We start from the raw sequence: 12,952 nt of genomic DNA, 5'->3' as shown, positions 1-12,952 counted from the left end.
TGAAAACAGTCTGTATGAGAAGAAATTGGGGAGATACACCAGTGTCTGGTCTTGAAGAGTTCCGTGACAGCACAAGCGATGACCTTTTGATAATTTTTAGAAAAGATGCAGCTTGTATGCCTAACACAAGCTTTGAGTACAGTACCTATGCTAACCTCCGTGGCAGGTATGAAAAGGCAAGGCCTTACGCAATGCCTGAAGGCTCTGAGATTCCTCATACTAGCAGCAGTGCTATCATTCCACCATACACACTGCTTGAACCACCCGAGTTTACCTAGGCTCTTCAGAAAAGACGGAAAAACAGGACATCGTGTCTTCTCTTTCTCAGTACATGGATAAAGGATTATAGACAATCTTCCCTTGTCCCACAGATCCCTGCCTTCTGCTGCAAGATAGTGCCCGTTTGTGAATACAGATTTTCTGCAAAGCTCTGTCTATGCTTTAGCCAGGGCTGAAGAAGGGGCAGCTCCTCACGTCCAGCCCGAGGGGTGGAGTGGCAGGGGTGGTCAGCCAGAGTTCAGTCCTCTGGCAAAGAGCTTGCTGCGTTTTCATTTGTTACTTCTATATACAAAGGGACTCCAATTAGCTGTATGCTGTCTGAGACAAGACAGCCTTTATAAGCTTCAAAATGGCTTAGAAATAGCGCTTCTGTTCCTCCACTGATGTCTGGGACTCTCCCATGGGATATACAATGGCTATTGTGTCACTGAGAGCACTGTATTTGGGTTCTATCTGGAGCCTACTTTTTCATGGGGTATTTATAAAGCTAGCCAATTTACAGGCTGCTCAAGTTTGCCTTAAGAAACATGGTGTCTTTCAAAAGCTAATTCCGAATGAACTCTGTGGGTGCTGTATTACTTGCAAGCTATGTAAAGTCAGTAAAAGGGCCACGAAACCATGGCAGCAAGTGATCGCTGAAGCAGCAATGTTGACACAAAAGGACTTCATGCCTGAACACAGACTGAGGGAGGTTAAACTTCTCCCGTCTGAGAAAGAACAAGGCTCTGGAAAGGAATCCTGCTCTTTCTAGCTGGCCCAGGCACTGCATCTTAAATAAATGTATAGGGAGAAAGAAGAGGTAGGGCATAGCTGATGAGAGGGACAGATACTGGACTGACCGCTGGACTGACTTTCCCTAACAAAGTTGTTTCACCTGGAAAGAAAATTGAGATTTCTAGGGCTAATAGAGCAACATTTTCTACAGGGTTTTGTCAGGCTTCAGTGAAGACTGCGCCCTCCTCTTCAATAAATAGTTCAAGAATCACAATTAGATGCATTCAAGATAAGGTACACAGTTTACAACACGAATAACTTGCAAAAGAACAGATCATTTTTCGTTTTGTATGCAGAAAGATTGGATGTTACTGTAATTCTTGAATACAGAATACACAAAATCATGTATACTTTTATACTTTTCTAAAGCCACAGTAGTTCTGCCTTGGTATCATAAGTGCTAACTACACTGAAAGCTATTCTCTACAAGGAAGTGGGGAGGAAATAAGACAGTAACATATCTAGATAATTGGTGGCCAGATGTTACAGCATTCTCACTACTAACTTAGAATGCAGATAAGCAGGAAAGCTGAGATGCAGAACAAAACAATTTTGAATTCAAGGGTAATCTGAACTGAGACAAAAAGGGCAGTATCTTAACAGCAGAAATTAAGACTCCAGAGTCCATGACTCCAAAGACCTGAATCTGTTGAAATCTCTGGAGAAGTCCGTATGTTTCCCAACTTGTACTAAAATAAAAACCATGAAAGCATTTAAAAGAAGAACAAGGCTGCAAAGAAAAGTACTAAAAATTGTGGCTGTAAGAATTCTTACAAATTGCATACTGAGTCATCTTTGTTGCATGTGCATTAGCGCAGTCTCAACCACCAAAACAGCTACTTATGTTCCCTTCAGACTCTTGGCCTCATTCAACACACAAAACACAACTCTCTTGCTCTGGCCATGAATTAGGGATTGTTAGCAAAAATAATGAGAAGACATCTTCTTCACTTCTTGCCAAAGTCAGAAGATGCAGAAGCAAGTAAGTGCAATAAATAGATACTTACTGTAGATACAGGCAATAAATAAAGTAGAACAGTAAAGGGAAATGAGAAAAAAAGAAAAAAATATTTAAAGTGGGATTCTAATATTGCCTCTGGCAATAGAAGTTTCTGTGCTCTGGTGGGAACTAACTAAGATTTCTTAGTGGTGCTTGCTAATGGTGTATTGCATGCATTCTAGCTGACCCGCCTCAGACACCTTTAACCTTTATCAAAGGACATTATGTTTGCGGCTAAAAGCAAAGCCATAGGGAGCTGAGTACTTAACCTGTAGCATTCAGTACACCTTGAGCACCATTTTTAAAGGGGCATTCAAAGGGACAACTACCTGCTGTGGTCTAAACTAGAGTAATTATTTTTAATGTCCCATTAACTGAGCATCTAACCCCAGCATTTGGGAGATGACAGCATTTGGAATTAAGCAGGACAATCACCAACAAAACAGAGAAACACACTGAAAGCCACAAAATTTTCAAGTGCGAGTCCTAACCATTGCCAACAGCGATGGCAACCATTTAACAACCAAGTGTTCAGTACAATAACCCAACGTAAGTAACCTGTAATTGATTTGCTGAAGCTGCCCTAAGGAGGGCATCTACCACTAATTGTTTAAGTTGAGAGAATAAAGGGCAAAGCAACTGAAGCATAAAGAGATGTCTTGAACTGGGTAGAAAACTGCTTTATTACTAAAGATAATTGTATTCTGTGTTGATGTTTGATATTATTTGCTTTTGATAACTGTTAAATGAGGCAAATAAAACAGGAAGGTTTTTTTTCCAAAGTTAAAAACACAATACTGTAACTATTATTGCAGCAAAATCCACCCTCAAATTTATTGGAAACTCTACTATCAAGAACCTGCCTGAGAAGACAGTCATAGCCTAAGCAATAAAACTATATATACACACATGAATTAACATCTGAACATCTTCTAATGCATACAATTTAAATTGAGGTCTGTGATTTTTATTCTGGTTTCAAATAAATTATGTTGGCTTCCTTCTATGTCCAGCACTTTCTCATGCAGTCAGGTGAAATACTTGGGTTTTTTTTAAAACTTATTTTTTTTTTTAATAATTTCGCACAGGACAGGTGACAGGTAACAAAATCTAATTTGCAGTTAAGATTTTGTGATCAACATCATCTAGAGATGAGCTGTGACCCACATGAAATGTTCCAAACAGGGTGTTTTGCTTCTTTTTAATTTCTCCAGCCCCTTCCTCGGGGTGACAGCTATTTTTAGCAGCAAAGAGTTAAGGCCTTTATTAATAAAACTCATAGCTAGATCACATTAAATCTTTAACCATGTAATTATCAACTACTTTTCCACGATTGCGCATTTACAAACTTTATTGTGGCAAAACCCCACCAGAACATTCATTCCTTTGATTAAGGATCCTCCTTGACTTGAGCATAGCTACTGCCAAGCTCTACTGCCAGCTTCACTTTCCTGGCAAGATGGCAACATCCCTGTTTCCTCAGCTGGAGACAAAACCTACTAAAAATCACAAGGAACTCAAGTCTCCTGACAGTACTCTTTTGATACTATCAAATATCATCAGAGAGATCGTGGAACACTGAAACCATGCAAACACATACAGAGAACAAAAGCAGAATAGCCTCAAACGCCGAATCGCATTTTCTCTTACTGCCAGGACGCAACTGCCTAATTGCTCCTCACTGATTTTGGACACTGAACACGAACACAGGACTCCCTCTTGGCAATTAAGGGCATTAAAATTTTCTTGGATAATTCTTCATTGTTTACTTCTTTTTGATATGATTCAAATAGTACTGCTAAATTGTATTTCTCTGACTTGCACATATCAAAAATCACCAGGTGTATGTCCTGTTTATAAAGGAATAAACACTGTTGTGTTATTTGCCTTCATACGCACTTCGGTTTCAAATTATTTAAGAAGTAGGTGTATCTATCTTACCAGGACTGGTTCTGTACAGCTCAGATGGGCTGCTGACCTTTTGGCAGGAGGGAATGCGCTGATGGTATAGTGGAGGTGTTTTCACTAGGAGAGAAGCAAAAGTGCAATTCCTCTTCAGTAACAGTAAAATATTAATAGTGCTATTAAAATAAATAAAAAGAGACAGACATTTCCTTACCATATGATGTGTCTGGTGACAGGGGAAAAGCTGGTGTGGATGGGACAGCTTCATTTCCATTTTTTGTTGGGGAGATGATTCCCCCATCTATTTCATCTTGGTAAAATGCAACAGCCATCTAGAAAGGGCACAAAAAAAGCGAAAATTACAGTGTGAAAATTCCCACTTAATCCTACAACACAGTGAGGCATTTTTCGTTAAGATTATAGAAAGTTTCATATAATCGGATCCACTGTTCCAGCAGAGAGATCTTGGAACACTGAAAACATGCAAACAGAGAGGACAAGAGCAGGACATCATTAAACAAGAATTGCATTTCTGAGATAACTACAGTCATTCGTTGTTCTTATTGCCACAATGCAACTGCCCAATTGCTTCACTTTGATTTTGGACACCGAACACGAACACAGGACTCCCTACTGGCCATCCACTTCAATAAATATGTCTTGAAAAATTCTTCATTGTTTACCTCCTTGGTCTCCCCTACAGGAACCGGTGATCCTGGATTTACAGCCTGGTCAGCAGTAGGAGACTTCATCCATCCACACCTGTTATACAATGGCTGCCCAGGGACATTATTGTCATACTGCCCAACACTTAACTTTCTGATCCTTCCCCCTGCTGCATCACTATCTTGCGTACCTGTTGCTGAAAACAAATAGATAAACTGATTAATAAACTTTTTTTTTTCTCTCAGTTAGAGCTGTTAAAACGAACTTCACTATTGCGCCTTCACTGATTCTGTTCAAGAAGGCTCATGAAAGACATTTCATAATTGCTTTACAAAACACATGGGGGGGAAGGATAAAACCAATTGTATTTAGCCTTGCTGACACAAGTTGGAACATACTTGCAGCACGCCCGGTTCCAGAGGAGTGAAGCAGCACGCTTCAGCTGATGCTTATTTTTGGAAGAGGTTACTCCCAGTGCCACCGACAGAGCCTGCCAGCAGGGACCGCTATGGGTAGCCAAATGTGAAACCTCTGTGTCCATCCCTAACACGTAACAGCTCTCAGCACCAAAACCACTGCTGCTTTCCAGGACTGCATCTTCCCCGAAAAAAACCAGCTGCTTCTTAGCTAACACAGACCCTGGCCCTTATAAACCCAGCTCACTTTTTCTGACACACACTGCAATCACACTTCATCATAAAAATTAGGTATTAGATACACAGAGGACCTGTAACGTTTTGGAGTCTGAGGAACTGAGCACAAGAGTAGGCCGAGGCAGCAGAACAATCCAGAATATTCAAGGGCCTAAAGCAGCATTTGTTTCCAAAGTCACTGTTAAGACAGTGTCATTAGCTAGAGCATTATGATTAGCAGGACTGTATACTTTAGTCATCTGCTCTCACCAGCAGGCACTTTCAGAAAATTCCTGCAGCAATTGCTTTTCCTATCCTTCTTCGTAAGTCAACAATAAGGACGCCAGAGTAGTCCTTTCTGTGTAGTCATGGGACAATACAAAGTTGCGCAGCAACTTTTCAGATAATCTTCTGAGAGTTTTTATTGTCTATATATGTGCAAAGAGATCTTTAAGAATTAGCTATTTCTCTTAAAAGAAGCTGAGGATTAATACAAGAATTTATTTTCATTGGTCAGTGTCATTTAAACTCTTACAATCATTTCCAACTGTAAGTATGTGTTGATTAAGCACATCTCCTACAGACCCTGATCACAGAGCTGTTAACAGCAGGAGTCCAGAGCGCGTTCTCCATCTAAATCAGCAGGAGGGCTGACCAGCCACTTGGGTAAGAGAAAGACGATGAGTGTACACCTCCCACACACGTCCATTTCCTAATCTGAAGTAGCTGACAGAAGCCAGGTTGTAAAATTTGACATGCAGCAGAAGTGCCTGTATTATAGACATTTCACCTTGATTACATAGCACAATTATAGAGCATCAATGCACAAATAGGTTTCTGTATAGAAGAACACCTTTTATTTAAGATTAAAATACAGACAGGGATTTCAGACTAAAACCCATGGTACTTAAGTGATTCTGCCCTGAGATACATATGCATCAACCTGAATAACTTGCTGGCAAGTAGTGGCTTATTCTAAAAATATAAATAAATCTCTTGTAAGCTACAGAATTAGATGCTTTGAAAAATCCAGCTCTGCTACCAAAGCCAGTGTGACAGTAATGACTACTTAAGCCAATAAATAAAATCCTGTTAGTCACTTTTGAAAATTCCACCAATAGGGTTAAAATTTCAGGGTCTAAATTTAGTCAGTTATTTATCTTATCAAGTCAATATAAATATACCTAGAGCATCTTGGAAAGGACACAGCTGAGATTCTGTTTTTATGGTACAACTTTGAAAACTAAAATATTTTTTTAAGCACCCATATTTTAAACACTTATTTAACCCTTTGTTGCTTGACTAGAAACTTATGTGCGGTCTTTCAGGTGGAAAGAGTATCTTCTAAAGACACTGTGAGCAAGCTAGATGCATCGAACAAGATCTTTGAAGCCAGAAAAGGATACAAAATCACAAGTATCTCCCAAACTTCTTAAGTGATGCTAAAAAATCATGAAGATTTGTACTGAAATTGAAGATGCTTCGCAATGTAGACAGACTTCACACTAATCTAGAATTTGCCAACTTTTTGCATTGGAATTCTTTTTTTATTTGTAATTTCTGTAAAGTAAAATGAGTGGGAATCACTGTGCAGAATCTCAGAATTTGAAGAAATCATCTGAGACCAGGCACTCCCAGTCCCACCACTCCTCCCCAGGAAGCAATGGGAGCCAGGAACAACACATGAGAGTTTCACTCCATTTGTAACCCAGTTATTAAGGTACAGGCCGTTTCTTTCTGAATGTGCCTCTCCTACTTAACACAGCCATGTAGATGATGAGAGAGAACGTCTACCTTTTCAATGGGTCAAAACAGACCTCAAAATTTAGCACAGATTTGACTTGACATGCTAACGAGGGCTTCATTGTCAATGATATTCATACACTCATGTCATTAGTATTCACACACTCGTGAAGCTTGTAATTTCTATGAAGTTAATATGGTCCGCAGAAAGCTGCAAAGAGGTATCTCAGGAAAACTGGATATTCTCCTTAAATAGAGTGGAAGTGCTTTACATATAAAATTCCCAGCAGATGGTGGATAACGGAGAGGAGAAGTTGAGCTGTTATACTGCAAGAAAGCTTAAAGCAAATAACTTGAATCTAAGGGATGAAAATTAAGCAAAGCTGTCAGCAAAAACTGACTTTTACACAGTTGATTAGTTTCGCGAATGTACTTCAGAGCTGCCTCACAATGTAACACGTTGAGAGTTATTAATTTAAAAGGCATCTTTTGCAGTGTAAAGTGTCAGGAGCCAAGACTTCCTGGAAGTCACATCATATGTTTTTGTTCTTGTAGTTTAGTTTAAAGTTTTGGCAGAGCTTCACAAATATCCCATGAAGACGTATTTATTTCTTTGAAAGCATTCTGTATACTCTCATTTCTCTCTTTTCCCTTGTGAACGACAAAAATAATTTTGTTTTCCCTGAAGAACAAATAATAACATTCCAACAGACTGGCATCAGAACTGTGTCAGGCATTTATCTTGTCAGATGGTTATCACCACGCCAATGCTACAGCTAACAGAGCACGGTCAGTGGTTAAAGGTTAGTCTTTGTCTGGTTTCTTTAGCTGCTTACCTTTCCTGGAGTGCTACTGAGAAGTATTTATAACTGTTAGAAAGAAAACAACACTAAGCTCAAAATCTCGTCTGCAGTGGCATGTCAACAGGCGCTCTATCGCGTATATTAGCAGTTGTCCCACCTAAACTTCAAAAACTGCTACGTTAACTCTTCAAGTGTTACACATGTTTGTATTTACCAACTGCATGAGACACACCATTAAAAAGGTCCACTTTTACTTTTAATTGTCACAACTAGTGAGATGATGCTTATGTGCTTCCACATGATTCATCAGGCTTGTGGGCACCCTCAAAACTACCTTTATGTGAGAGTGTGGCAAGCACAGCATATGTGGTACAACTCTGTGAGACCTTTTCTTGTGGAGGTGGAAAAACAAGCTGGACTGACAGCCCTTCTGCCCATTTTGGAAGTCCTTATCATGTGTGAAACAGAACTATCAGTCTTTTCCAAAAGCCATCATAGTCCATCTAAGACCGTCACTTAACTTCCACCTATCACAGCCAACTGTGCAAATTACAGTCAAACTGGAAACCCCTTACAAGAAATGATTATAAAACAAAGTTCATAAGAACTTTCAGCATCATCTTGTTCACCCCTCCATAAGGGGCTCTAAATAACCTGCAGGCTCCATAATGTACTTCAAATTATCAAAATAATAATTGCCATCCTTTAGTATTAAGGATTCAGAACAGAAGAGAACAGAACATTCCAGTCGGAAGGGTCCTACAATGATCATGTAGTCTAACTGCCTGACCACTTCAGGGATGATCAAAAGCTAAAGCATGTTATTCAGGGCATTGTTGCCCAGGGGCACAAGTTGCCCAGGGAGGTTGTGGAGTCACCCTCCTTGGAGACAGTCAAAAGCCATCTAGAAGTGGTATTGGGCAACTGTAGGAGACCCTGTTTGAGTGGGTGAAGGGAAGGTGTTGATCAGATGACCTCCGGAGGTCCCTTCCAATCTCACCATTCCATGACACAAAATAATCCTCAACTTTCAAAGGGCCCAACAAAGACTTTCCTTGGTGTCTGGAAATGCTTCTAGATATGGTATAATTTCAGACAGCAACAGCCTTCCCAGTGCTTTTCTTAACTTGCTGAACAAGTTGGTTCTGCTCATACACAGGTGACACAAGGGTGCATAAAAGGCTTGGCAAGGGGACAAAAATGCTTTAAATCAGACCATTCTTTGATTTAATAGCTCCAGTTTGGAATTTCAGATCACATTTTCTAACATATCTTTTAACCCCACAATAGATTTCTGTCTCCATATGTCTTGTAATAATCAGCTGCTAGAAAAAGCTAAGCATTTTAAACTTTAAATTGTGATTAAATTCAATTAAGATTACATGCACTTCATTGTATCTGTGAGACACACTGCTTTTTCTTAATTTCTAGCACTGGGATGGAGTAATCTCATGAAAGCATACAGGCTTGGTAGAATATACAGCAGCTACGAATGGAACTGAATAGAAAAGCAGCTATGCAGAAGATGACTGGGAGATCTTGGCTGTTGCCCTTGTGGCAAAAATCCAACTGCACGCTGAACTGTAATAGCAAGACAGTAGCCACCAGGTCAAGAAAAGTGATTACTCACCCCTATTCAGTATTTGTGAGGCCACATCTGCAGTGCTGCATCCAAAGTATAAAAAATTGGACTGAATCCAGCAAAGGGTTACCAAAACAGTCAAGGACTGGAGTACACAACATGAGAAGAGGCTGGGAAAATTGGCTTGCTCGCTCCCAATAACAGAATGGGCCCTCACTGCCTAATGCCTAACTGCCTGCAGGAGGCATTACAGAGATGCGGCCAGACTCTTCTCAGGGATGCAAAGTGGTAGGACAAGAGGCAACAGACAAGTTGCAGCAAGGAAAATTCTGACTAGATATAAGGAAAAAGAGCTGCACAGGGAGAGGGGTCAATCCCTGGAGCAGGCGTCTGGAAACGCTATGAAATCTACAACCTGGAGGTTTTAAAGACTTGACTGGACACAACCGTGGGCAATGTGATCTAACTGAACCTGCTCTGAGCAGGAGGTTGGACCCAATGACTTCCTGAGGTTCCTTTCAACCTGAATCACACTCTGATTCTCTAACGCACTGGATCCCAGGGAGAAGAGATCAGGACCTCCCTCTACCCTTCCCCTCCTCAGGAAGCTGTAGAGAGCAATGAGGTCGCCCCTCGGCCTCTTTCTCTCGAACCTAGACAACCCCAAAGTTCTTAGCCACTCCTCAGAGGACATGCCTTGCAGCCCCTTCACCACCTTTGGTGCCCTCCTCTGGACACATTCAAGTACTTTAACATCTTTCTTAAATTGTGGGGCCCAGAACTGCACACAATACTCAAGGGGAGGCCACACTAGCACTAAATACAGCAGGATAATGACCTTACAAAGCAGTTTTATTTGACAACACTGCTTTCAATCAACTGCAGAACAGTTTAGGAAATGCCAGATGTTGTCAAATCACTAAGAATTAACTTCATACTGGAACCATTAATTGTAAATTTTTCACATTTAAACATAAGGCCAAACACATTTTCATTTAGAGTATCTTTGGGAAATTAGCAAAGATCTCTATCGGCTTCAATGCTTAATGAAAACATGTTAGATTGTTCAATTTTATTTGTAATTTTATAGCTAAATGGGTGATCAAAGCTTGTGTATAGATGTATAATGAATTAATTTCAACACTATCCCTTTCACAAGAGACAAAAGGTAACATTTATACATTTAAGAAAATATGACAACCATGTACACGTGGTCAAGAAAACCACATGTGGTTTGAAGAAACAAAAGGAAAAATTACTAGGATGTATGTTTAATCAACCAACCAACACAATTCAACCATAATTAAAAAAATAATACACACAACAAATAACAGACTCTGCAGACAGACATGGAAATTATTGCTGCGTACAGGCACGTCACACACAGAGGAGTATAGAGAGGACCAGACAAAGCGATGCACTTAAAGTGAGCTTCTCACCATAGCTTCAACCTGTGCGAAAAGTTAGCATGACATAAAAGAGGCTCCACCAGTTCAACCCACAGATCAATAAAACTCAAGGTTCTCTCGAGAAATTTACAGTGAAAACTCCCACTAGGCTGTTTTTCCAGTGCCCCTTTCGCAGACCTCAGCATAGTCCTGAAGGCTGAAATAAGACTCTGGGGAGAATTATGTTAGCATTGCAGAAATTCCAGACGCCACTGCCTATACAGCAGTTAAAAAAAGATCTTCATAACTCCGACTACCCATTATGGTGAAACACGGGGATTCAGCCCAACGGGAGGCTTAACAATTCATGAAGAAAAAAAAAAGTCCAGAAGTTAATTTCTGACAGCAGAGCCTTCAGGGACTGCCCCACATACTAAAAAATGTTACCATACTATCCAAATCAGAAGTGATTTCCTCCTCTGGCACCATTTATCTTCTACAAAGTTTAAGATTTTTGCAGAAGGCATTTAATGATCAAGCTTTCAAGATAGCTTTATGCTTACACCAAAGCAATTCTTTCAGCTTTACAATCACTGTTATAAATTTAAAGGAAAAATAACATCTTCAAAGGTAGCAAGACAAAACTTGAGCCAAACATGGTTGTGGTGGAAGAAGGACCCAGTTGAAACAAAATAATGGATTTCTGATGCAAGTCCTAACAGAGTATCTTGTTAAGCTCAAATTTTCAGATTCACAGCTCTATAGGAACACTGTTTCAAAGCGATTAATCAGAACAGAAGCCAACTGAGCTGTGTCTGTGATATCTTCAGTGCCTTAATATTTCTAAAATTAGTAGGAACTGGTATTGCAACCACAAAAATCTCTTTGTTCTTGAAAAAATATCCCATGTTTAGCAATGATTCACAAGCAAACTCTTCTCTTTTCATAGAATTGTTAGGGTTGGAAGGGACCTTAAAGATCAGCTAGTTCCAACCCCCCTGCTATAGGCAGGGACACCTCCCACTAGATCAGGTTGCTCAAAGCCCCATCCAGCCTGGCCTTACAAACTACCAGGGATGGGGCTTTCACCACGTCTCTGGGCAACCTGTGCCAGTGTCTCACCACTCTCATGGTGAAGAGTTTCTTCCTAACGTTCAATCTGAATCATCCCATCTCTAGTTTTGATCCATTCCCTCTAGTCCTACCATTACCCGACATCCCAAAAAGTCCCTCTCCAGCTTTCTTGTAGGCCCCCTTAAGATACTGGAAGGCCACTGTAAGGTCTCCTCGGAGTCTTCTTTTCTCCAGACTGATCAACCCCAACTCTCTCAGTCTGTCCTCATAGGAGAGGTGCTCCAGCCCTCTGATCATCCTCGTGGCCCTTCTCTGGACACGTTCCAGCACGTCTATTTTCCCCTATCTAGAATGAGTAGTAGACTAGGATTCTAAACTCCTTATAACCCATTACTCTAACAAGCAAGTGAATAAGTCTAAACTCTACCCTAAATCCAAGTAGGCCATTAAACCTGTTCATGTAGAACACAGCAGCTTCACAGGTCTGGCCACTTTAGTTTCTTAGCTCTTGTACACCGTGCCAAGCATGGGCAGCAAGCCTGTTGGAAAATCCAAACTGGTATCTCCAAACCTGTACAAAGATGTCATAATCATGACATCACGACTCAGGTGGCCACATCCTGAAAGTTATAGCATAGCTAAAAATTTGTGGAACAAGTACATGACATAAATGAAAAGTTACTGTGCTGCTAAATGTAACTGAAGTTCCATCTTTAACTTTAGCTTAAAAATTAACTAAATTTGGTGTAGTTTAAAAAATTGAATTCAGTTAAAACTCCAGTTATAACTTTAAAACTCCATTTTTAACTTCAGTTTAGCTGAAAACTCCATTTAAATTTACTGTTAACCACTGCAGAATTAACTCCAAAGTCAGGTACCAAAATATTCCTGGGCGATGGAAACTACAACAGGTTTTGTAGTGTATTATTAGTACATGCAAATAAGGCACGTGAGGATTTGAACAAGCTTTGTTCTCCTGTCACCTTACACCTTATTTCAGACGGACTGGGTTTGCTCTCCCACAAAATATCAGAGTGAATGGGAACATCTGGAACAGTTCAATGCTTTTAAAAATTATTATTAAACCAAGTATGCAAAAAGGATTT

General features: G+C 40.2%; 1 protein-coding gene across 9 annotated transcripts in view; it reads right to left on the bottom strand.

Annotated features, from left to right (window-relative positions):
• TNS3 (tensin 3) overlaps nt 1-12,952 on the bottom strand; it is a 187,496-nt gene that overhangs the window by 43,626 nt on the left and 130,918 nt on the right. For all 9 annotated transcript variants that reach the window (XM_074575680.1, XM_074575683.1, XM_074575679.1 and 6 more), the window contains 3 exons: nt 4,642-4,820; nt 4,173-4,290; nt 3,995-4,078 (listed from right to left, as the gene is read on the bottom strand). In XM_074575680.1, coding sequence (XP_074431781.1) covers nt 3,995-4,078; nt 4,173-4,290; nt 4,642-4,820 — 381 coding nt within the window. The remainder of the gene's footprint in view (nt 1-3,994; nt 4,079-4,172; nt 4,291-4,641; nt 4,821-12,952) is intronic.

Source organism: Larus michahellis, chromosome 2, assembly GCF_964199755.1.
Source record: "Larus michahellis chromosome 2, bLarMic1.1, whole genome shotgun sequence".
In the NCBI taxonomy this organism is placed as follows: Eukaryota; Metazoa; Chordata; class Aves; order Charadriiformes; family Laridae; genus Larus; species Larus michahellis.
The sequence above is the reverse complement of the archived record's forward strand: the minus strand, read 5'-3'. Positions and strand labels throughout refer to the sequence as shown.